General features: G+C 40.6%; 1 protein-coding gene across 1 annotated transcript in view; it reads right to left on the reverse strand.

Annotated features, from left to right (window-relative positions):
* Positions 1-13,500, reverse strand: part of dock3 (dedicator of cytokinesis 3) — a 576,384-nt gene that overhangs the window by 469,187 nt on the left and 93,697 nt on the right. The window contains exon 6 of the mRNA XM_042088883.1: positions 11,214-11,365. Coding sequence (XP_041944817.1) covers positions 11,214-11,365 — 152 coding nt within the window. The remainder of the gene's footprint in view (positions 1-11,213; positions 11,366-13,500) is intronic.

A 13,500-nucleotide genomic window follows, 5' to 3' on the forward strand; every position in this document is an offset into this window, starting at 1 on the left:
TGAGAATGCGTGCACTACACAAGGACGGAAGATGATGAATAACTGAATAAAAAGGCCTAGCCTAAATTAATCAAGAGTAAGGCTAAACAAATAGCCTAGTAGCCTAATGAAACATACGGATTGATGTAGTATCTTTGTAACATTATTAAATTAATCTGTTACTATGCCTACGTTTGCAAAAGAGAACATTTTAATTTGATTCACAATAATGTTACATTTAATTTACATGTTGACAATGAGTAGCCTAGTTTTGGTTGTTGTTGGTGGCGTTATTGCATGTTAGTTATGCCTACAATGCAAAATTGCTTCCTCACGATTGGAAGCTCCTGTAGCCGCATAGGATTTCAAAACAGGCGAAATGCCACAAAACCGGTTTGTGAATAGGTCTGTGAGTTAGGAGTCCTCTCGACTTGTTTTAAGCGGTCACAGCTGGTGGGAAGGTGTGATTTGTTGGGGGCAGGGCCGGATTAACTGATGGCCCCCCCTGCCCCCCAGTCAACGTGAATCGGGTGAGCAGTTAGGCTAATCTAAGGCACAAGCGCATCTGTGAGGCCAAGCCTCACCAAGTAGCCCGTTTGTTTACAACTAACATTACATTTAATTAAACTGCTTATAGGCTATGCCGAAATAGTTTTCAACATTTTGAATATTAGTGTCGGGTGAATTAGGAAATGTTCTCAAAGTAGCCTTATGGCTGAAAGCTGCTTGGGATCCCCCCCTGTCAAGCAATATAACCATACAAACGCGCGCACTCATTGTTTCAAAAGGAGTAATTTCAGCTTTGTCAGAACTGAAGAGCTGTGGACGACACCTTCTCTCGCGTCAGTCACTGACATGAACGAAACACAGAACCCGCTTCTCTCACGGCAGTCACTGACAGTAGCCTAGAATAAATGCATGGGGAAAAAAACTTCCCCATGACAAAGACATCGTAAAACACTGAAAGTATATTTTATCACTATAACATACATCTGTCCTTTGTCAAATGTGTTATGTTCCAAGTAGCCTAGTGCGTAATTCTGCTTCATAAAGTTGAACAAATACATTTGCTTATTTCACAGAAAAATATAAATAGCCAGTTAGGGTCTACAGTGCAGAGTTGGTAAGTTATGGTTGGCCAACTTGGAGTAAACATACAAACAGGGGAAATTCTTTCTCTAGTAGCGGAGTAGCCTCAGGTGCGCACGTAGACATGTCCTAAAACAACCCTTAACGTTCGTTTTCAAAACTGTTCAACTCACCGAGTGGTTAGTGGAGTTCGTTGACTATTAAAAGCAAATATATCGGCGCAATGTGTGATTCGTATTTGAACCTGAAGCATAGACGGTGGCGCAGTAATATCAACGTGCAATGACAGAAATCAATGGGATTTTACAAAATGCCAAATAAAAGACGACAGAAACTGTATTTCGCTACGCTACTTGTTTTGGAACATAAACGAACACCACTAACCACTCGGTGAGTTGCACAGTTTTGAAAACGAACGTTAAGGGTTGTTTTAGGACATGTTTGAGTAGCTTACTACAGTATGCCCATTGCCAGCCACCCTGAGAAGTCAAAGGCGATTCAAAACGAGTCAGAGAGAAAGTCGAGACAGGACCAATCGTCAAAATTTCGGTCCACCACTCTAGTTCATCCAAAACAAACCAGAAAAGGGCCTTAAAGTGCTAAAAACCGGAATTTTCCTTTAAATAGGTTAACATCACTCTAAGTTCGCCTTCAAGCAAGGAAAACGATGATTTGAAGACATCTGTTTCTTTGGAAGGGCAAGGGGTAGCAACAGGGCAACACAGAGACAGGCCCGATGGCAGGGCTGTTATGAGAGTATTAAAATATGGGATATTCTACGGGAAAACATTAAAACGGCAAGACAGCGGGGGAAAGTTAAAATACGTGATAAACACGGAAAAAGTTGGCATGCATTGTTTCGGTCCCCGTGCACAGGGATTATTTGTCATATTATTAATCACATATGATTATTTGTGAAATTGTGCAAACAGGCGCAACACATTTGAAAAGGAAGGACTGGTAGCATGCAAGCTCACGGGAAAGATTGATTTAAGAACGTCACAGTGTGTGGCTGTGGCGCAAAGCAGCGCGGGCGGAAGACAGCGACAATTGGCAGGGGAGAGTCATGTCTTTTTTAACAATTCTGTCGGAGGGTCATTGAACAATTTCTAGCAGGCAAGGGAGGGTCATGCAACTTTTGACTGAAGCACTCAAAATTCCTCCGGTGGCCCCTTCAATAAATAACGAACAGTCCCTAGATTGCTGCGGGGCTATAGCCTATGTCTTGGTTCATGTCTGTTAACAACTCATTGCCGTCAAACGCGTAGCCTCTCTTACGGTTGCATCCATTACAAACAAACATGCAATGTGAACGTCTGGGATTGGGAAGAGCACTAAATGCTCTACTGAATAAGCACGAAGTTAAACCTTTAAATGAAAAACACTCTTTAATAATCAAAAAAATAAACCGCTAATTTAGTAAACTTGTGACCATCAAAAATCGTTTATCGCCTGTAACTCTGTGATAACAGGACGTAACAGGAAGGCATTTGGCTGAGCAATGGAGGTTAATATGCTCTATATTTTGTCCAAATGATGTTTGTCTATCATCGTTGCATTTGGAGAAAACCAGAATGTTTAATTTGTCCTGCGTTTCTTGTACGGCTGCAAACGGGATTCACTTGCAGTTAACCAAATATTTCTTTATTAGGGCAGGGCAGGCATATTTCTGGCTATTAAATTATTTCTAAACCAGTCTGCTAAAGTCTGTAGTGAAGTCTTTGTAGGGTTTTCCAGGCTCCATTTCTTTTTACGAGACACCCTGCTCACAAGAGACATCTACCGGTTGTTTGGGTTGTTGCAGCGTTGTTGCAGCGTCACTGGAAAAATACAAATTAAAGTCGCGTGATACCGCGTGCGGACCGCGAGTGAAGCTGGCCAAGTCGAAGCACTGCACACTGTAGCCTCATGCATAAAGAAATGTTGGGAAATATGCCACCGTGTGACACTGTAATGGGGAAAAACATAACAGCGCATCAGCATATTAAAGCACCAAATGTGATACTGTAATATTCATTTGTAACGTTCTATGTAACCTACATATATTTAGAACTAGGCCTACTGCCGACATCGAGCAATATGCTGTTTCACCTTGTAGTGGCACTCAACCTTAATACAGCCCTCAGGAGCGCGTAGCTGAAAAGGTGCTTAAGCCAGTGGCAGAATGTGCCTAGATTTTGGGGTTGCTCCTCCCAAAATGCGTAACTCCCTCTATCACGCATAAATGACAGAGGGGAGAATTCGCACAGGTTGAAAAGCTCTGCAGGTTTTTGACAGGGAGAGCGCTTGCAAGAGTCTGACATTTCAGGAGCAGCATTATTCTTTGATCTAATGGCTAATTAATACATAACTAACCATCTATTAATAACTTGTGAATGGCTTATTAAGCATTTACAATATCTTTAGCCTACTTTTTTGCAATAAATCAACATTTAGAGGCCCTTGAAAGAATGAAAATGATTAATGTCAGAAATGCACTTAATTGGATTTTCAATGCATTATGCTAGATATTCATACTCAGACATTGTACATTCCTTGTGATATTTGTTAGTAATTTCTCACAGCAGCCAACCATACAAGTACTGTATTTTCTGGACTATAAGTCGCTCCGGAGTATAAATCGCCAAAAAATCAGTCAAAAAATGCATCATGAAGAGGAAAAACCATATATAAGTCGCACCGGACTAGAAGTCACATTTATTTAAAAATGTAAGTTATTTCACAAAATCCAAAACCAAACACAGACAGAGACTATGTAACTGGACACAGAGGCCAAAAAGATTCATGTTAATGAAGACAAACACAAAAGTGTGACGGTACGCTTTTACGGATAGTTAACGGTCGTTCTTAAGTGTTAAAGGTTCTTAAGACGGGACTGAATAGGTATCCGATAGGTATGTTAACGTAACACAGTTATTCAGCTAGGCTACACAATTTGCCAGCTTGAAGTTGGTTAGCTTCAGGGCTGCCAACTTTTCAAAAAACCTTGGAGTGAGATTTGGTGGGGCCAACCCAAATTTTGCTGCGGAAATTTTTGTTTGGCTCATTCAGCATTATACCGTACAGTAAAAAAAACATACATCAGTGGTTCTCAGGTGTAGGGACCAGGCATGGACGGATTATGAACTTTCGTGCCCCAGGCCCCACATGTATTAAGGGCTCCCCACTAATTGTCGCATATGCCAATAGTAAATTCAATCAGATTCATAGCCTACATCCTGATGTGTTGATATTGAGGCAATGATTCCATGCAAAGGCTTGGGCTTCAGGGCCCCCTGACACCTTGGGCCCCTGGGTCTGGGCCCGGAAGGCCCGTACAGTAATCCATCCCTGGGACCAGGGTCCCAGAGTTAAATTAACATTGGTATCTAAGGGATATAGCCTACTACAGTGGGTCCCCGTTAAGTTTGGACGGGTTCCTTCATGAATCACGCACCCCATTTTCTCAGCAGAAATGGCACAAACTGCAGACACAAACAACCACAAGGTGTCACTTGGGTGCCACTACTATTTTTGATGCGACTGACTTACTGCTTCCATGACGCAGCGGGGGCACGGGAACTTAAATTGATCACGGTAGTTTAAGCTTACACTTGACAAAACATTCTAATATGAAAATGTAGATGCAATTGTTGTAAAATGGTGCAGCTCCTTTAAGAAAGCACCGTGTGCAGGGATGGAGAGAGAGAAAGCGAGAGGGGATAGGCCTATGTGTGTTAGAACTTAGAGTGTGGAAAAAATACGTGCTGTTGAGACTGGAGCGAGTCATATTCAAAATAATGCAAAAAAAAGCAATTATCCTCATTCATTGCAACCAAAGCATGCCTGCTTGCCGACGTTCAAACGAAAAATATATCAAAGCACCTTTTGCGTTTGAATGTAGCACGAAAATATGTTTAAACAGCTGGACAGATGATTTAGCTAATTGATTATATAACCTGTACACCAGCAATTGTTGAACATTTACCTGTACAAGTACATTGATAGTAGCCCAGCCTAACAAGCATGTTGTAGGCCTACTGTAGAAATTTCACTTAAATTGCAACCGCAACATGCCTGCTTGCCAACGTTCAAATGACAACGAAAAAGATAATAAAACAACAAGAGGGTTGAGTCTGAATGACACTGAGTTTTTAGACACGGAGTTTTTGTAGTTAAGAAATATTTTCGTATAAAAAAATGGTCATTCTTCAATCTCCTTCACTGACGCCTATGGAAAAGGCTTAACGTCCCAAAACAACGATCAATGATCATCAAATTTCTCTCTCACATTGCTCCTCATAACCATCTATAAAAAAGTGTTTTTTCTTTTCTTTTTGAGCACATCCGAATCCCAGGACATAACGCACTGGACCTTATAATAGGCTCGAGATATAATTCCAAAGGGGGCAGATAGGGGCCTACTGCACTTAAAACTTAAAAAGATGAAGCTTTCCGAACTTTGAAATTGCGATCAGTGACTGGCATCGGGTGAACGAAGCTTTTCGAAGTTGAACAGGCTATTAAAAACTATTTGCGCACCTCCATGTCACAGGAGAGACTGGGCTCTCCCTTCTATGAAAAAGACGTTAGGCTACCTGCAAACTGGCCTATGATTTCATTGCTGAGTTTGCGGCAAAGCAAGAAAATGTTTTTTTTCCTGAGTCAGGATATGGCGAGTCAGTGTCATTTATTTGTCCAATGTTAGCCTATAGATACAGACCAGTACATCTTATCAATAGTTTGAATGTCGTGTGTTTCTGCTCATTGACAAATACCGTTCAGCACAATGATTCATGCCCAATTAATTCCCCCTGTTAAAGTGTTCGCCTTTGTTACACTATTTGGTTTCGTGATGTAGCCTATGATAAACACCATATGGCCAAATATGTGACTCAGCTAATGTTATAGGCTATACAATTGAATTTCCCCTCTTAAAGGCAAGCTGGTGTAGCTTATTAGACTAGGCTACTATTAAAATACACCGACGGTAGCCTTGGCTATGTGTAAAGTAATAAATAATGTAATCTGCATCGCTTTATTTAACAAACTGCAAGCAACAGCTCTGGTCATCCCATACCCTACCCCCACTTCCTGTAGCCTACCATTATGAAGGCCTGTAGCCTAAAACGACTCGTTGCCGTTTTGTGACATTAGGCCTAAGCTTTTTCACGTTAAGCCCCCCTCCCCTTCTTTCACAAGCAGTGGGGGAGCGCGGGGCACAAAGTAACACTTTTTGGTAGACAAAGGAGGGTTCTCCGCGCTTCTGTCGTTTGGCCACAATCCGTTGCAACCAGGCCAGGACAGATATTTTAGAGAGGAGAGACGCCGGTGCAGCTCAGATGTCTTCTTAATTTTCTTTATTCTTTAGTAAAAGGTGCAGAACATTATTAAACTTTGACTAACATTTCGATGTGTCGATGTTTTTGACTAACGAACATCGAAACGTTAGTCAAAGTTTAATAATGTTCTGCACCTTTTACTAAAGAATAAAGAAAATTAAGAAGACATCTGAGCTGCACCGGCGTCTCTCCTTCTCTCTAACACTTTTTGGCTTTGGCTAAATATTTCTAAAATCATTTGAGTTTCACTAGTCACATGTTTTAACAAGCAACACTTGTTATTGAACTAATAACAGACGTGTGTCGAAAATTGACTTTATTTTCCATACGGAGAAATAACATATGCAGAGTCTAACCAAGGTCAATCTTGCCAAAAAAGCCCTCAAACCTGAAAACACATGAGGCAAAAGTGCAAAACTAACTAAACTAACACGGGCATATTTTTGTATTGCAATCATTGTAGCCTACAGTTGTAACAGCCCGTAACAGTCGTTTTACTCCCCGGATGCGCTCATTATAAAGAACATTTAACGTGTCCCAAAAACAGCTATCAATTAATCACCAAACGTCTTATAAACAAGTATTGCAAGGAGCAACACCTTGCAAAAAATGATAACAATAGGCCTAGGCCTTTATATGGCTCTGCTCCTGCCTAGATTCGAACTCAGAACTACCTGAAAGTTGCAGACCTGTTCTGGAAATACGTGCATTAACCCACTCGACCGTCAGACAACGCTATCTACTTTGAGTAGGCCTATTGGGTAGGACTGTAGCCTACACTGGTTGCTGTGGCACAGTCTTGAGTGACCGAATTCGTTTTTCTTTGTCATATGAATGCTGTCATTTTGTTAACATTACTGTTAAGGAGATGCTGTAGGCAAAGTCTATATTTCAACCTCGTTAGTGTAGTAAAAAAAATCAGAACTATTCACAAGGTTTCTGGGCAGCATATTTATGTTCTGTTAGCAAGCAAACTTCTCATGACTACCGACAAAGTAGCCTACTGCCAGCTGACGAAGCTCTCATTTTAAAACATTACTGAGAGACAGACACTGTACAATCAAGAAATCTTGCCACTGAATCCAAAACTATGTTTAACATTATGTACAAGGCTTAGGCTACAGTGGACTAGCATGTTGCAGGGGCTGCTAAAAACACAGAGAAACGCACTGAAAACTCGGCCAATCACAGCCCTTGCTGTCGAATGCGCCGTCTGGTTCGACCGTGGAACTCCACAGCGGACTATGCTGCCCCCAAGCGGCTGCAGTTGTACTTACATTTCACCATTCACCATGATCGTGAATGAAGTGTCAATTTTTAACTGGGACCCACTGTAGTAGGACCATGGGCGTCGGAGGCATTCTGAAAGTGGGTGGGACATTTTAGCAGGGGGTATGGGGGTCCTCCCCCAGAAATATTTTTTTGGACTAGATGCAATTTCCTGAATTCTGGTACATTTAACAGGTTATTTAGATATTTCTATATAACAAAATGAAGCCAGCCTACGAAATTAATAAAGAGGAAATCATGCATAATTTAAAAATAACTCAATATATAGGCTACTTGGCTACGCAATAAGGTTTCCATTATAGCACCGCGGACCTTCAATGAACGCATGAAAGGTTTGTTTGAAATCCCAACACTCTTTCAACTACATACGTAATAGTGATCATCAAATACCTCCCCAGATTTCAGTGCCCATCAGTCCCAACATTTAAAAATATAATCAAACAGTCCAAAAGTAAATTAAATATCAAACTAAACCGAAAATGTCATGCTTTTGAAGGCCTACCAGTATGCCGCTCCAAGAAACGCATGGCTCAAAATAAAACTCGCATAAGAAATAAAGGGCTGTCTCGAATACAATCCTGCCCCTAAAGGCCTGTACTTTGTCTTAAGACCCCGGCCATAATTTGAGGATTTACACTATCTAAGTAGACAAACTGGCTTCAGATAGCCAACAGAGTGAATAGAGATTGTGTGGTTAGTGACGTGATGCTGTTAATGGGGAGTTTTACATAGCCTAGCGTAAACCTATAGGTTATTATTTATTTGGCATACCTATAAGGCTTTTTACCTTATCAAAAGTGAGGGGATGACTGATCTCTTCAACACTGCGGGGGATTTGGCGCTTGTCACTGTGTGTGTGACAGAAGAGGAATGGGAGAATGCGTGTAACAAAAAAAAAAGTTTATGAGCGATTTACGCGCAAATGGGAGAATCCAATGACAATGAAGCACTAAACAGATGCTGAAAACAGCACTGGTATTTCACACGGCAAAAGTGGGGGTGTCCAAACTAACAATTTTAAAAAGTGGGTGGGTGTTTTGTAAGAATTTAAGAGATGTTTGTATATTTTAACTTTTAAATGCATCAATCAGGTGCACTTTCAAAATAAAATCAAAGGTCAGACTAAGCTCAGACTTAGGCTTATTTTTATGGAAATATTTGTGCTATAGCCTAAGCTATTTTGCACTTCAGAATTATAACCATGCACACACAGGTGGAATAGTTGATAGGTGATATTGCAATAAGTTCACAACCACAAAAACATATGCTACATTTCACAGTTCAGAAATGTTCAAAAATGTCTGTACATTTCAGCACTCCATGAAATTATGCAGAAGTGGTCACCTGTGTTATTCAGCTAGTTTATTTATGATAATATATTGGTCATTGTAATAGCCATAGCCTATAGCCTACATGCTATTCCTTTTTCAGGATGTACCCATATCTGCATGATGCGAATGTTTGCATATGGCTTATGTCAGGCTTTATATCAATATTTGTGTCTCATTATTTGATTCTTCATATTTTTGCATTAATGTCACTAGGAAGCATGCCAATATAAATATATTTATTTATCTGTAATGGGATTGGCTGGAACCTGACAATATAAGAACCATGATAGTGGGATAATCTATGGCTGAGCAATTTACAAAAATTTATGTAGGCCTACTGACAAATAGTTTACATTAGAATACATTATAATTTCACCCCAATGAGGCTATGTAGAAATGTGTTGCAATTTCAAAACCGGATTACTCAGGAACCACTTATTGCACAGAGGCATGCTTTAGATCCTCGTATTCGGTACGTTTGATGTTTATTGTGATATTGGGTTTGCCACGTGTTGTGTGAAGGGTTAGTGAAATATTAAACCGAGAGTAATGGGTGTGCACTGTGTGCAAAATGCAAATATGATTAGCCTAAATTGCACGTCGGTTCAATGTTAATTTTCTCATGAACCATTTATCACAGCAACTTGGCGCTAATATCATTGGAAAGCTTAGATTCTGCATGTGTGACCTGATGTGTGATATCATATGTATAGGTTTAGTTTAGTTGAACCTCATCTGCCAGGTATTTGACCTACCAGGTTGACACTTCAGCGTGAAAAATACTCAATAATACTCAAAGCATACCTAAAGCCGGGGAAATGCGGGGGGAATGCGCCTGGGACGGCTTCTGAAGTAGCATTGCAAATGAGGAAAATTTAGAAAATTCCACAGACGGGGTGCTCTTGAACCCTCTCACCGTCTCTGAAAGCATAATCGTGGCTCAACAGGTAGATCTATAGATAGGCTAAACTCATTTTTCAGGCATCTGACCAACCGGGTTGACACTTCAGCATGAGAAATCGGGGGTGTGGCGTGTGAGTGTGTGAAACTAATCAAAGGCGTGTGTCTCACGGCCAATGCGTGAGAGTTGGCAGCTATGTAGCTTGGTGACAAGGAAATTAAAATGTCAGTTCCTGATTGCACAGTTTGTTGTGATGATGTCTCCTTTCTGCCAGATGTGGAATATTAACAATGACTAGACGTTTGTTTGCTTACCCTCGTTTGAACTGCCGTTGTCCTTTGCTGTGCAATTTGTTAGCTAGATGCTAACGATTAGCGAAATGCTATGTTGGCTGTGTTGAACATGGGAAGTGCCAGGGAGGCTGAATAGGCTAAATTAACTTAACAAGCCAGCGAGTCACAAGCCTAGAGCGCCCTCTAGTGGCTGTAGACGGTAATGTTACCTTGGATTATGCAGAGATTCATGTCAATCAGCAGGAATGAACATTTAACAACATGTTAAATTATATATATTTTGATTTATCACCCGGAGAGAAGAAATACTCTTTTCTGATTGGCTGGTGGGGTGGCTTTTAATTCTGAATAACGGGACACCTATGAAGTAGATCTGGTAAAAAAAGTTTAATCACCGTTCCATATCAGTGCTTATGAATGGTAACTATAACAACCATAGTAGGACGACGGTTGAGCCTGTTCTTTGCCTCTCGCCCTCGTCCATTAATTCCGTATAACAGGACACCTCGGCGTCTGTTATCCCTTACATATAAGTCGCACCTGACTATAAGTCGCAGGACCGGCCAAACTATGAAAAAAGTGCCTTATAGTCCAGAAAAAACAGTAATCATAACCAACAACCTATTGTAACACATCAGGGTACATCAAAACCACCACACTGATACCTAACAACACTGATACAAGATGCCTCCATGAACATTTCACTGTGCTTGTCAAGTCAGTGAACTTCATTGGGCTCAATGTAACCACCAATGTAGATTGTTGCGTCCTGAGATTTATTTCTTGATTAACCCATAATAGATGTAACAATGGATGTCTAAGTCGCCTGCTTTTAGTTCATTTGCTTAATATTCACTGTATTTTTCACAAAATCCAAATTCTTGCTGTTTACATTTCTCATTAAAGATCATTCAGGATGCAAGACTCTTCTTCATTGTAGTTCTTTTGACTAATTCATACTTCAAATACATTCTGTGCTAGGTGTATGGAATTTTTAAAAGGCACTTACTCATTGCCCCAGTCCAGACGTACTGTTATGTGGCGCTTCACATCACAGGTCTGATCTTGAGTTAGATGACCAGATATCAGTTGCCTCCGCAGGTCAATCAGCTCATTCATAACATGACACAGCTTGTAGAAGAGGTCTACTTTGTGTTTTTGCTGGGAGAGAGAGGAATGGGGTGGTTAGTAAAAGAAACTGAGACATGGCAAAAGGGATTATATTCATACAAAATAACTTAAAAATAATGTTAAAATATTCTAAGATCAAAGAATTTTACCCAACATCAAGTTCACAAAATATTACCTTTATGATAAATTACAGGTTTTCTACAAACTCTGATTTTTTAAGGAAACTGCCGAAACCATTGTATGTAGCATGAAGGAGACTTGAATGAACACAAAAAGTGTGTTTTTGAAACTATGCGTCATTTTGGTAGGGAAAACTGGTGTTATGGATGTGACATTTCTGAACCAGTCCTCCACAAACTACATAAAACACATTTACATACATGCACCCCCCACAGCGCCAGGCAGAACCTGAAAAATGCAGTTTTTTGCTAGATAACTACCTGAACCATTGCACCCAGGATGACAAAATGTTTATGTATGGTAATCTCAAGAGCCCGCATCAACCTAGCCCATATCCACTTATTTGTGATTTGCACACATGCATGCACACACACAAACAGACACACATAAACATACACACACCCGCATGAATGCACACACAAACACACACAGGCATGCATACGCACGTGCGCATGCACACACACACACCATTAGCCCCCTAACACACACACACATAAACACACACCCACACGAATGTACACACAAACACATACACAGGCATGCATACATGCATGTACACACACACACACACACACACACACACACTCACAAACAAACACACACACTAAAAGCAAATTCACACATGCACACACATACACATTTACATGCACATGATTTGCAAGAGTAGGAGATGGAGACAAATCGTGGAGGACTAAGCGGCGGTCATATTCTGTAACGCTACATGTTACTCTGTGGGTATTAGCTACAGAGTAACTGACACTTAAAATGCTGGCACATCGTGTTATAAATCTTTGTAAATAGTAGAGTGTCACATTTCAAACTAAACTGTGTTAAAAGGTGTTAAGGCCTATTTACAGTCACCATTCCTGACCTGTCGCACGACAGTGTGACATCAAAATTACATAATTTCCTCTGTCACATGAGAAATTTCAGCCTTGCGCAGGCAACTCCTGCATAGGAGATTTTTTTTCAGTGTTGCGCGACAAGCAGGACGAGCTTGAAGCCAAGATCAAGGCCTATTTACAGTCACCATTCCCGACCATAGACTGTAAAAGAAATGGGAGGGCACTGACACAAATTTGAATGGTTTTTCAATTGGCCTCCCATCGTACTGCTCAGACTCTAACTTTGTGATAGCCATCAAATTCAATCTTGTAACTCGTCTGATAGATGGTTCACACAGAAATTCTCCTCACACTTCCTTCGCCTTCAAAGTCATCAAAATTAAGCATTTATTTAGTTATTATTATTAATTTTATTAACATCATCATCACACATGATCAAGTTGTGTTCATGTTGAAACTACAAGACATAATCATCTTCAAGCACAGTCAATGGCAAAGCAAAAAAAAAGTTATAATCTCCTTTCCCCCTTTCCGATCTAGCCTACTGTCAATCCATCGAAAACCTCTGAAATGAAGTGGCGTTTTTTTATTAGGTTTAACTGCCTCTATGTAATGCTTTATCTTAACATACAATAGTCTTGTAGGCTACATAGTTTTCCCATTGGTTTTGCTTATGAGCACGGAGCTGGCTGGACTGAGCTTCTTATCCAAACACGGTTATCTCCCTACTTTGCGATAAAAAGAGTTAGCTTCCCTACAACCGGACATGCTAAATATTCTTCTTCCGGGAACCCAATGTTACGTATGAGGTAGTTGAGCCTGTTTTGCCTTGTATTGTTTATGTAGATAATACAGAAACTACAACATCAGCACAGGATATATGTTGTATGAAGTTATGGGATTTCAAAAAAATCCTAAATGAATGGGCTGCTATGGGGGTTAGCGAAGAGTTGGGCCCTCCAGCCTCCATTGGTGTTTCAACTTCCAAGAATTCGCAAATTGTTCCCAACATAGTGTGACGTCAAAATGATGTAATTTCCTCTGTCGCGCGAGAAATCGCCTCGCACAGGCAGCTCCTGCAGAGGAGAATTTTTGCGCGACAAGCAGGATGAGCTTGAAGTCAAGATCAGGGAGCAGGTG

The sequence above is a fragment of the Alosa sapidissima genome, chromosome 4, assembly GCF_018492685.1.
Source record: "Alosa sapidissima isolate fAloSap1 chromosome 4, fAloSap1.pri, whole genome shotgun sequence".
Taxonomy (NCBI): domain Eukaryota; kingdom Metazoa; phylum Chordata; class Actinopteri; order Clupeiformes; family Clupeidae; genus Alosa; species Alosa sapidissima.